Below are 12600 nucleotides of genomic sequence, written 5' to 3' on the forward strand. Positions count from 1 at the left end.
TACTATCCTTCTTATCCCACTTACTCCAACTAAATAATATTTTATCTATATCTGGACTAAAGTCAATTCTCAACCAAACACAAAATTACTCTAACCCTATCTTAATGCTGAACTTAACTCTATTCCTGAAATAACAAATTTTTACTTAACCCTGAACCAAACTGTGGCAAAAAATTTTATTATGATAAAAATTAGGAGTGGAGCCAAATTATATTTCGACTGGAATTGTATATCTTGACTATAGAATTACTTTTTACGGAATGAGACGAATAATATTATATGTGAACTATACTATGATATCAAATAAAAGATACTAAGTTTTTTTGAAAAGTAAAATCCAAAAACGTACTTTCAATTGTATGAAAAGATTGTGATACTGAAAAAGTAAAATGAATTTCTAAACTAAACTTCATAAAAAATATCTACCAAATTATTTTTAACTATTATTTTAATTATTTTTTAATTTTTTAATATTTATTTTATTTTTCAAAATGGGTCAAATACTTTCAAATGGTGCTTTCTATCCTTCTAACCATGACGATGTTACTTTTTATTTAAAAATTATATATTTAATTAATGTAGTGTGCAGATTGGTAAAATAAAATTTTAATATAGTAATTTTTTTTAATAGTAATAAAGGATAATATAAAAAATAGCATATATAGTGCAGTGCCCCGGCGGAACTTTTTTTTCAAAATATCTCTATCAAAATTTTTAATTAGATAAATAATTTTATAAAAAAAAATTTGGCAAATTAATTTTTTTTTTGCCATACAGGAGCCATGGTAAAATTTTTTCTTGAAAACGATGAATTATTTACTATTTTTATAAAGACGGTAAATGATTCGCAGTCTTATAAAATTTTCACAAAAACGGTGAATAATTCATCGTCTTTCTCTTCTGCTGTTCAAGATAACGGTGAATAATTCACTGCTTTGTAAAAAATTATGAGGAAAATGAATAATTTACTGTCTTTTTAAAGACGGTAAATAATTTATCATTTTTTTTTTAAAATTACTCTCACCTGGCTAGGCCGCTACTTCATAGGAGCCCTGCGCAAATTGTGTGTCGTCTTCTTCTCCCATCATTAACGTACGTAAGTTCTTTCCACTCTCCAGTTCGTCAGGTCAGGTGGTGAGTGACGATGCATCAGCTCGGGAGCGGCCTCTACGTCTCGGGCCCCCTTCCTCCGTCGCCGCCGCCGCCGCCGCCGCCGCGCGAGCGCCGCCGCCTCTCCGCGGGATCCTCGTCGCCCTCCTCCTCGCTCGCCCCGTACACCGGCGGCGACGGTCCCCTCTCCGGCGACCTCGCCCGCATGTTCCCCTCCCCGCATTCCTCCCCCCATCTCCGCCCCCCGCCGCCGCCGCCGGCGGCCTCCTCCCCCCGTCTCCCGCAGTCCGGCCTCGTCGTCGGCCCCCCTCGTCCCTCGCCGCCGCCGTCGCCGGAGCCGAGCACCAGGAATCCGCCGGCCGGGCCGCAGAAGAGCGAGTTCGCGTCGGGGATTCCGATCTGGTGCTGCTTTCTGGCGGCTGCCGCCGTCGCCGCCGGAATCGGGATCGGGGTGTTCGTCCTCGTGTCGGCGCGGAGGCTGGAGGTGCTGGCGGCGGCTTCGGCGGTGGCCGCGGCGGTCGGGGTGGTAGGGGTCTGGAATTGGTGGAGCAGAGCGAGGGAGGCGGAGGGGTTCTTTCGCCGCTTCCCGGATTCGAGCGTCGGTCGGGGTAGCCTCCCGGTTGGCGAGCTTGTTAAAATCAGCGGGGTGAGTTCTTTGCTTATTATATATTTCCTTTTAAGATTCAGTCTTCTTACCCACTCTTTTTATTTTTATTTTGTTACGAATCCTTTATGTCTCACCTCACTCGGACTCTCTGTTTTGGTTCTCAACTACTACTGCCTTGCTGGACTGCACTTTTGGTCCTCAAACTTGAAGGCCACTTTTTCTTCTTTTTTTTTTTTTTTCTCCTTTAAATTTAAATTAATTATAGTTTCTAGTTTAACATTTTTAAATTGCTGCAATTGAGTCCTAATTTAGTCAAACTAGATACTGATATTTTGTTAATGCGACGGTAATACGACATCTTAATAATTGAAATACTATCAATTATAATACTACTACACTAACCAATTCTAACAAAAAATAGAGAAGTCCACCTGGTTGCATAGTCAACTTCATAAAATTTGTTTCTAAGAAAATAAAAAGAGAGCAACAATGCTAAAGAAGGCCTAAGGTGTTGGTGTTTCACTATTTTATTTTGGAATTTTAGTAAATCACAAGTGTTGAAAAAATTACATCATCTGTTTAAAGGATAATATGTGTCCAGTTATGCAGTGAAAGTATAACATGCTTGAAACCGTCTTTTACAGATACAAATGCGTAAATACTGAATGAACAGATACAAATATTTTTGGAGTTGCACGACCAATGAAACCATACCAAGCTCCTCATTGGAAAGGCGTGTCAAATAACTCAATTAATTCTTTAGGCAGAGCGTACATAATACTTCAAATTTGATCTACACATCACATATCATGAACAGCTTCCCACTCACGCTCTCACAGTAATATCTCAAAAGAACTATATAAAATATCGGTTCCCACTCTTACACAACTAGTTAATAAGTTGGGAAATTTGGATCAACTACAACGACATTCCCCAGAAATTTCAAGAACTTTTAGAGAATTCTTGTCGAATTTTGAGAACCTTTTGAAAGTAAATCGATGCTATCATGCAAGTAACTTCTGTTATTTAGAAGAGTGTGTTATTATAGCACTTCTGGTTGACAGCTTCACTTTTACATATCCAACATTAGTAGCTACTCGTTTTCTTATCACTGTGGTTTTAAGCAAGTTGTTTGCATCATGCCAATGCGCAGCAAGTCACTTGTGGACATGTTCCTCTTGTAACGTCCTATCAGGATGTCTCTAGGTGCATATTTACATCTAGTGAACTCTATGAATACCGAGGATGGAGCGGCGCGCCTGCTAATCCCAATCATAGGCGTTTCACATGGGGATTACGACATTCAGAGGTTAGTTTTTTGCGAGAATCATACTGTAAGTAGTTTCTTGTCTTTAAGTAAAGAGCTTCACTGAACCTATTTTACCTATTTTGATGATCTGAATTTTAAAATATAAAACTTGCATAATCTTTAGTGCAGGTGTAGTTTTGCATTTGTCGTTGTTAAAGTTGATAATGTCGGTAAGAACTTGGGGTGTTAGGAATAATGTAGAGTGTTTTGGAGCGTTAGGCAAGGAAGTAGGTACTATGGACTGTCTGCATGAAACTCTTAATCCAATGAGTTGAGAAGCAAGACACAACCTGTCTTGGAGAAAAAAAAAAGGGAAAAATGATGAAGAGATGTGGGTGTGAAGGCGAAGATCTTTGGTGATTCAAAGTTTCAGAGAAAATTTTAGTGATCTTAAAAAAGGCTTTAGGACTAAATATTATCGTACTCCTGTCTAAATCAACTTAAAACAATTTAACAAGAAACGTAAACCATGAGATACATCTTCTGGACGTTATCTCTTTATTTAAACAAGGAATTCTAGTAAAGATTCTTGTTGAATAAACTTCATACAAGTAATCTAATCCATCCAAATGAAACCAAGCTGCCACAATCATCGGAGATTTATTGAAGGCCACTATTGTGTCTGTCTGCTGCCAATATGGCTGGAAACCTATTGAATGTGCATGATCTCTCCTTTTCTTGGATGAATTTGACTTTAGGGAATTGAGACCAGTATGCCCATATAACTCTGGATTGTTCCGCTTCAGCCTTTTGTGTGATTTAAGTGGCATCTTCAGGTGGCCTGTATGACCACTTCTGCAGTTTAAATTTGGTTGCATTCTCACGATGCAATAGTCATCCTTGTCTCATCTTGGGACCTTTTCACTGTAGGTGTAGGCGGAAGCGAGGGTGAAACTGGTGTTAGTGATATCTGAAATAGAAGGAAAAGGAGTAGGTGAATTCTTAGTGTGTGGGTTTAAATCCTCAACATTAAAAGAACTATCAAATTTATTATCAGAATAAAAATCTAAAGAAAATCATTCGAACACATCTTCTGTTATAGTAAATAGTGCATATGTTTTTAAGATGATTGAAATTAGTCTATATTAGTCAATATGTATAATTATAACTATTTTATCTGGCTCATACCTTGTATACACCTATACTTATTATTATATATAATGTTGGTTTTTTAATCGGGTTTCGGGTCGCCCATGATGGGCAAATCCGACCCGACCTATTAAGTGGTGGTTTCCTTGGTTGGTTGGGAAACCACCTTGCACTACGTACAATTATAAACCACAACACAGAGAAAAAGGATGGTATAGTGAAACACTTCACCTTTTTCTTCCAAACAGATTACTCTCCCTATCACTCTTTTGGATATAGAAATACTCTCTTCTTGGATGATTTGACATTTGGGTTGTGGAAACTAGTGCAATTTCCATCTTGTGATCTTGCATTTGATCCGTTGGAGCGAGTGGTTTGGTTTGATCCTATTTTATCACAATCTACGAATCGAAATTGAGGTATTTCATAGACTAAATTTTACTTTCATATAATACAAAACCCCAGAGGGTTGGGCGATGGCTTTTACGTAAACTTTCACGGTATAAGAGCGGGAATCCTAACCCTAGGGTATAGCGATCCATCCACCACTCTGAATGCTGTTTTTCCCTCATCGGCATCAATCTCTTTCTCTTCGCTCAAGCCTAGCTCTCTACTACAGTACTGCTCATCCCTATCATCTTTACTTCTTGTGGCGGCAAATATAGTTTCTTCTTCAACCCTACCATCTCTGCCTATAGTCAACATCAAAATCTTACTTCTTGCGGAGCTTACGGCCATCGCTTATATTGTGTGGAAATAAGTATTTCTAAATGTTCTTGAAAGTTTTGGAGTAACTTCACATGTTGATGGTACTGGTAGTGTCCCTGCTAAATTCATCGGAGTAGTAGACAAGAAACTCGTTCCAAATCCATCATATCCGGCTTGGCAAAAGGAGGATACCACAATCCTTTCTTGGATAAATGCCACGCTATCCCTCAGCATTCTACAAATAGTGGTGTCAAGTCAAGCCCACCGAAAATAGGACGTGATACTTTGTATTGGATTTTATTGGGTTTTTATGATTTAAAACTTGTTAAGGCCTCTTGAGAGCCCAATAAGTGTTAATGGGCTGCTTGGGGAGCCCAACTAAAATTTCTATGTGAGATGTTTAGTCCCACATTGGAAACCAAAAGGGTGTTTGTTGTTTTTATATATTGCTTTATTCTCAAGCTAGTTGCTTGGAAGAAAATGAGAGTTATGCTCTCGTTTAAATACATGCACGCACGGCACGAGCACGAGCCGTGCCGGGCCGGCGGCGGCGCGCGCGGTCCATACACTCGGTTTATTTTATTTTGTCGGTTTTATCTTTATTTTAATACTTATCTTTTTACTAATCCTAATCCTTATCTTTATCCGTATAATCTTAGGCTTATCTTGTTATACACGGATTTGGCGCGTTGAAGCAAGATTCTCGCCTAGGTTATAAATATGGGCCGAGGTTACACTAGTTAATTAATAACCCGAGCATACCTAAAGCCTCTTGTCTTTTTCTACTTTCTGGATTTTCGCCGAGTTTTCTTTTGCTGGATCTGAAGCTGGTTGGGTTCGTCTTGCGCCACCTTGGAAGCGTGCCGACGAGGTGGAACGTGGTCGTTGTATCGCTAGGAGTAATTGCCGGGAAGCCTCGCACGTGGAGGGGCAATTTCGCTTCTAGGACAGTGCTCTGCACGTCTCGATCCACAGGCCTTATCTAAATCTTTTCTTTACCGTATTTGTTATTTAATTTCGTTTCAGGATTTTCCTAAACCTGTAATTAAATTTTCGAATTGGTTTTTAAAGAATATTGTAATAAAAGATCAGAAAGTTTTTCCAACACTTTGGTCGTGACTGAGAGTTACTTCCTCAATAAGACTGCAACTACTGCCTTCTCTCTTAACATGAAATTAAGAAATATGACAAAGAAAACTATGAGTATGACAGAATAATGCAAAAGGTTAGATCCATCGGAGATGCACTACATGCAATCAGAGATAAGGAGTCTGATCACAATCTCATCATGACTGTCCTTCTTGGCCTTCCGAAAGAATACATGGGTTTTGTGAGTGCATTGAATACGCACAGAACAGAGCCCACCTTTGAGCAGTTTCATCATCTTCTTATACAGAAGGAAACTGAGGTCTGGCGAAGGGCCAGAACCACTGTTACCTTTTCTAAATGCTGCATTCCTTGCAAATCGTGGATGAGGAAACAGGGGAGGGCGAGGAGCTAGATCTCAAGGTGGTTGTAGACAACGAGGAGGACACAATCCACAGTCTGGTTGCGAACTGTACGGAGTATATCCTAATCAGCTCTACATACCTTCACAACTAGCCACATCTGTGATGCCTCGTATTGAAGTTCAATGTCAGATGTGGTAAATTTAATCACATTGCGCTTAAGTATAGGCAGACATTCAATCATGCCTTAGTTGCCAACGATATACCCCAAACTTTCTCCACTATGAGTCTTCACGACTTATCTAAGGAGGTCTAGTATGTTGATACTGGTGCGTCAAACATCAAATCATAAGACATTAGATACCAATATACTTTCATGTTCCAAGCCTTATATTGGGAGAGATAAAATTTTTGTTGGTAATGGTAATCTCTTTTCAATTACTCAAACTGGTGAAACAAGTTTGAACACTCCTTCCAAGTCTTTCAATCTTAAAAATGCCTATATTGTCCCAACCAAGGAGTAAAGTGTCATAGCATGGGGAGGTGCCGATTGTTGCCTGGTGCAGTATGACACTGGTACGCCTCCGTGCCAACACGTGGCATGCTTGCGTGCTGATGAATACGCATGACCTTCTAGTGGCATGCTTTGGTATCGGTTTATTTTAGCTTTTTTGGTCTCAATATACTTTTATAATATTGTTTTGAAATATTTAGTAAAATAATTATGAATATTGGCTGTGTATAGCTTACTACATTCATCAATTAATATAGTGATAAATATTTATTGTATGTAAAGTATAGCTATATCTCATAGAGATTAAAACTTAATATACCATAATAAAATTTACAAGTATAATAATTATTTAAATTTATATCTTTACAAAGAGATGACTTCTTAGTTTCATATAGATCGTCGTGGTAGATTATATAGCGTATTGTCATCTGCAGATACAAGATTTATTTGACAATTTTGATATAGATATTGCCGGTATAGTCAAATTAAATTGGCTATATAATCTACTATAGTCAACTATATATTCTAATATATTTAATAATACTAAATCAAAATTATTTTATATTTATGCTAATTTACAAATTCTAGATTGGAATAGAACAGCTTAAGTAATTCTAGATTATATTAGTTTATTCATAAGATCAGATTAGACTAAATTAGGAAACTTAAATATAAAATAGATTATATTAGATTCGATATTAGATTAAAGGGGAAACTTCAAAAAACCTCCCTATGGTTTCCAATTTTCTCACTTTAGTACCCTGTGGTTTAAAGTGTATCAATTTACCCCCCTGTGGTTTTGTTTTTATCTTTTCTATAGCTTTTCTCTTAATATTTTGTTAAATTATATACAAAAAAACATCAGATATCCATCTAGATTTACCAAATATTTACTTTAGTACCCTTTAATTTTAATTTTGTCACTGATTTAAGAAAAAAAAACAATAAAATTGGTAAAAAAAAGAGAAAATCAAAACCACAGGGGGGCAAATTGATACACTTTAAACCACAGGGTACTAAAGTGAGAAAATACAAAACCACAGGGGAGGTTTCTGAAGTTATCCCTAGATTAAATAAGGTAATTTTAGAATGTTTCTAACTAAAATTGGTGATTCTTTATGAAAAAAAAATTGTAAGCATTATCTGATTCACCATATTGAGAGGTATCTTTCCAGGTTATTCCTAACCATTATGAGCTCCTTGAATCTGGTTATAGCCGAATATGTCAGCTTTTGCCTTTTAGTAAAATCCAAAAAATTCAATGATTATAACTAATGATTGTTGTGAAGGATTTTAAACCTACAGCTTATGTTTTTGAAATGTAGTTTTATGTTTTCAGTGATCTATTCGTTGGTTGCTGCAGAGAAATGTGGCGAATTTCTATATATCTGACCACGGTTCCGGAACAAGGTTTCTCGTGAGGGCAGGAGATGGTGCCAAAGTTACTCACTTTGTCAAATCCAAAACTATAGACATAAACAAGGGAAAGCGAGAGCTAACTCCCAACTTCATCAATTGGTTGGCAGATAATAATCTTTCCATTGGTGATCAACTATTGCGACTAAAAGAAGGGTATGTGTCTCTTCAAATGAAGCAGCATTGATAGAATGCTGATACTGTGCTTTATCGGCACTCCCTCGTGATATCAAATTTATTCATAAGAAACAATATCTTATATAATATCAGTGAATATCTCTCCATTATCTAGTCAAACATGTAATTTATGCTCTGTCCTTACTTTCTTGTTCATAATCTACATCATATTTTATAACAGCAAGGTGAAGTCATAATCTACATCATATTTTATAACAGCAAGGTGAAGTTAATGATATTAATGCTTCTTCTAAACAGGGAAAATAGGAACATTATAAGATCAGGATTTTTTTCTTTTTATTAGGGTATACATTGGCATTTGATAGATCCTCTTAGTAGTTCATTAACAAGAGAAATATCTAAAGAGGTATCTCTATGCATGGAAGAAGGAAAACAAGAAATAAAATTGAAGTCATGAAGTCATGGATGTTTAATCGAAAGGAAGGAAGAAAAGAACACGATCAGAAAATGCTACAACCTAGGAGTACTTCAGATTCTTTAACAGAGCATCTTTCTTCATGAGCACCATCCTGCAGGTTCATTGTTGTTAGTTTCACGTCCAAGCAAAAAAATTATCTTTGCTAGGAAACCTACAGCAAAAGAATTTGTTTATGCGGCATTTTGAGCGTATGAAGAGGCCCTTCGTCCTACTGATTCTTTAGCGTGCAAATGTGACAGGTTCATCAAAGAAGGGGACACTGCAAGTGTAATCGGTATCTTGAGGAGGCATCACCCATACGACATAATCGATCCACCTCACGGTAAGGTCTCGACTGGGTGTCAATGGACGAGATGCTTGTTTCCGGTGCTTGTCGAGGGCCTCATCCTCATAGGAGATGAAAATCCCGAAGACGAGGTTGTGTACCTGGCATGATGGTGCTGTTGCGGCTTGTCCCTTGATCTCAGTTTGCTGATTGATTGTTTTATCTACTGTTTTTTGTGTACATGCAGGGGTAAAATGGGTTGTACAGGCTATAGCGTAGCTTTATAGTTTGTAGATATCAATGTATAGATTGTACATAGTATATCATAGAATCATAGATTAGATCATATAATCAGATCCAAATAGATGGGAGGAAGCAATAAATGATAGCAGGATGGATGCTGAGTTGCTATTTGGATTTACTTGCCAAGGATTGTGGAATTTTAAACTACACCAACTTGGACTGATGTATCATTTACCTTACTTTTTATAATAGCCATTAATAATTTTATAATAGCAAATGACCCAAATGCCTTTGAAGAGTTCAGCTATTATGCTTTCGCTTCCATGCTAACATTTTTTTTCTTTTGATGATGGGATATTCGAATCAACGATCGATTCTGTTAGACATGATTGATGCTATTAAGAGTATTTAAAAAATAAATTTTATTCGTTTTTGATAATTTGACTATAAAATGAATAATCTCAAAATGAACATATGAAAATAAATATTTTATTAAAAATAATGGAGGCCTTAAAATTCAGATCCCGTCTAAAACAAATTTTACTGGATTTTAATTATTTTAGACCATTAAACTTATAAATATATCACATCAATTTTTTAAAATTGTTCATTTTGAGATCGTCGAAAAAATGAATTTTTTAGATACTTCTAATAACGTAAATTATATCTAAAAGAGCTGATTATCGATTTGAATGTTGCATTATTGAAAATAAATAGTTAGTTCATTGGGATTCGTATTAATAGTTCATTCTCATAACCCAACTTTAAATCAAACCACATTCTCCTCTTCTCAACGTCTAACCCTTCACTTCCCCACTCCTCTAATTACATGCAAGGTGCAACATTTAATTATATACACCATATTAATATTCTATCAATGAGTGGGTTCTAGCTATAATTTTATTTTTTTAACAGTTGAATTTAGTCATACAAATTGGTTGTCCTTAACATGATATAGCTTTCTATATATCAATAAGTTGTGTTGAGCTCTTTTGGGATGGAAGTTTGGCCGAAAGGTGCGACCTTGGCGGCGAAGTTGGAGTGAGCAAAGTCACTCTGACGAAGGTACTTGGAGCCGACTGCATCGGGGCAACACTTCGCTTGTGAGTGATGCGGAGTTGAGTTATGATGGATTGGTGCTACCCACGAATTCTTTGCTACGAGTGAAGCCGGGTGGTTCGAACTTACACTATGCATGGATGAGAGTAAGATAACAGCGAGGAGCTCGGAGGCCCAGACTATTGCGGGTCTTGCGAGGGAGGTGCCTGTTGGTGTGGACTCGTGGTGGGACGAAAGCCAAGTTCATGTCGGTACCCTGTGAGGATTTCCAAGTCATTCTCAGGATGGAAAAATGGTTAAGGCCTTAGTCGTGTGACAGACGATGGGGCAATGATTATGAAGAATCAGTTTGCGGTCCGTGGTTGGGGTTGCCGTGGAGTTGGATATTGCAAATGCCCGAGGAACCTAAGTTGTGTAGAGGTGCTTACGGCTCAGGATGGGGGAGTACATAAGGTGGAGATGTATTCCTGAATGTGAATCCTCGACGATGGTGGTTCTCGAAAGGATATGGATTGGGCGGTGAAACATTGGGCGAAAGAGTTTACTTTGTGAATGCCGAGTTTGAAGTCTGACGGGCAGTAGTCTTCGTTGGGAACAGCTTCGACCAAATTGCGGGAATACCAAAGGGCAACTCGATGGACCAGTGCTTCTCTCTTGGTAAAGGAAGATCGATGGGGAGATCGATGACTTTTGGAGTGTGCCCATGATATGGAAAGAGAAGGCATCTTTGTGCGAGAGTAAGGATTGAGGTTGGAACCTTAACTCATGGAGTGAGGTGTTAAGGCTAACTTCGAGCAGAACGGTGACAGCGTTGGTGGCTCGGGGTAGCAAACATGTATCCATTGGATGGATGACATGGGTTCCGCTTGTGGGATTAGTGAAGGTTGTGGCAGAGCCGGCGCTAGCAGAGCGGAATGTGGGGCATTGAGAATGCCGGGGAGATCTGAGTGCTCTTGGTTGTGGGAGCGACTCAGAGTGGGGGAGCACGCATGGTCATTAAGTGCTCCCATGTGCAATGACTCGGTGAAGGAGCTCGTCTGTGACAGGAAGTGGGATACAACACATGTGGTAAAAGAGTTCACTTCGTGGAGCTCAAGTTGGAAGTCTAGGCAGGCGAATCCATGGTAGTAACAGCGAGGCGTTGGACTAGGTTGTGAAGGGGACCAAGAATTGCGAGAGAGCTTAGCACTTCTCTTGGTGCGAGAAGGCCGGTGTGGAGATTGGTTGCTCTTTACAATGTGCCCACGAGTTGGACAGATGAGGCATCCTTAATCGGGTTGAGCGGTGTGTGGATTCACCCGGGATCATGGTGCTGGTTGGAGGATGGATAGTTCGCAACTGCGGAAAGGGTCGAGGTATCGAAATTCTGTAAGGGCGGTGCGCGCAAGGTAGCGGCATTGCCGTGGCAACCAGACTTGCAGTTCAGACTAAGCATAAATTAAACTGAGTTTCGTTCAGCGATCAATCATGAGGGTGGCTTCCCTAGAGTTGGGACATGGCAAGTTGCGTTTTTATATTTATTGAGTTTTTAACTTTTTTGATTTATTTAAAATATCAAGATGTTAAAATTATTAAGCTTTTTCAACATCGATTTGATAGTTGTGTTATTTTTATTTCATTTTTCTTACAAAAAATAAAACTAGCTTTAGAAAATAGTAACAACACAATATTTATCACCATACTAAATATAAAATTTTATTTGTTAATATATAATAAAAATTATTTGTGAAAATTCTGTGCATCGCACGGATTTACTTACTATCTTATATTATTTTCTCTTTTTAATTTGGGAAAAGATATATACTTATACTCTATATTACAGGAAAGTTCCACCACATCATTAGGTTTGGAGGCGACCCTTATCCTCTCCATTCTCCCATATTCACTTCAAAAAAATTGAAAACATCTGGTCTACAATAATATAATATGCACCAAAATTTTTTCTTAATTTGAAATTAAAATATAATTTAGTAGATATAATCTACACTATATAAAAGAAATAATCAGTCTATGTACGAAATATTATAGAGTTTAAATTTCAAAAATAGTGATATATCAATACGGTNGAGTTTAAATTTTTATATCAGGTTTTTTAAAATAAAATACACAAAATTTACTTATACACCTGATGCAGCAAATAATATCATTTTCTTTAATGTAGGTAAAAAAATATAGATACCACTTAACTATAATTTTTAATTTTTTAAATTTTAATT

The 12600-nt window shown here is 37.7% G+C and overlaps 1 protein-coding gene across 3 annotated transcripts; it reads left to right on the forward strand.

Annotated features, from left to right (window-relative positions):
- Positions 1047-9602, forward strand: LOC109725048 (uncharacterized membrane protein At1g16860-like). 3 transcript variants are annotated; one of them, XM_020254097.1, is made up of 4 exons: positions 1047-1756; positions 2871-3026; positions 8149-8357; positions 9057-9602. In XM_020254097.1, exons 1-4 carry the CDS (start codon positions 1145-1147, stop codon positions 9250-9252), a joined length of 1173 nt encoding a protein of 390 aa, XP_020109686.1. In that variant the 5' UTR covers positions 1047-1144; the 3' UTR covers positions 9253-9602. The 3 variants fall into 3 exon arrangements, with proteins under 3 accessions (XP_020109686.1, XP_020109688.1, XP_020109689.1); XM_020254099.1 differs by having other exon boundaries at positions 2913-3026; XM_020254100.1 differs by lacking the exon at positions 2871-3026.

The sequence above is a fragment of the Ananas comosus genome, linkage group 19 (assembly GCF_001540865.1).
Source record: "Ananas comosus cultivar F153 linkage group 19, ASM154086v1, whole genome shotgun sequence".
Lineage (NCBI taxonomy): Eukaryota > Viridiplantae > Streptophyta > Magnoliopsida > Poales > Bromeliaceae > Ananas > Ananas comosus.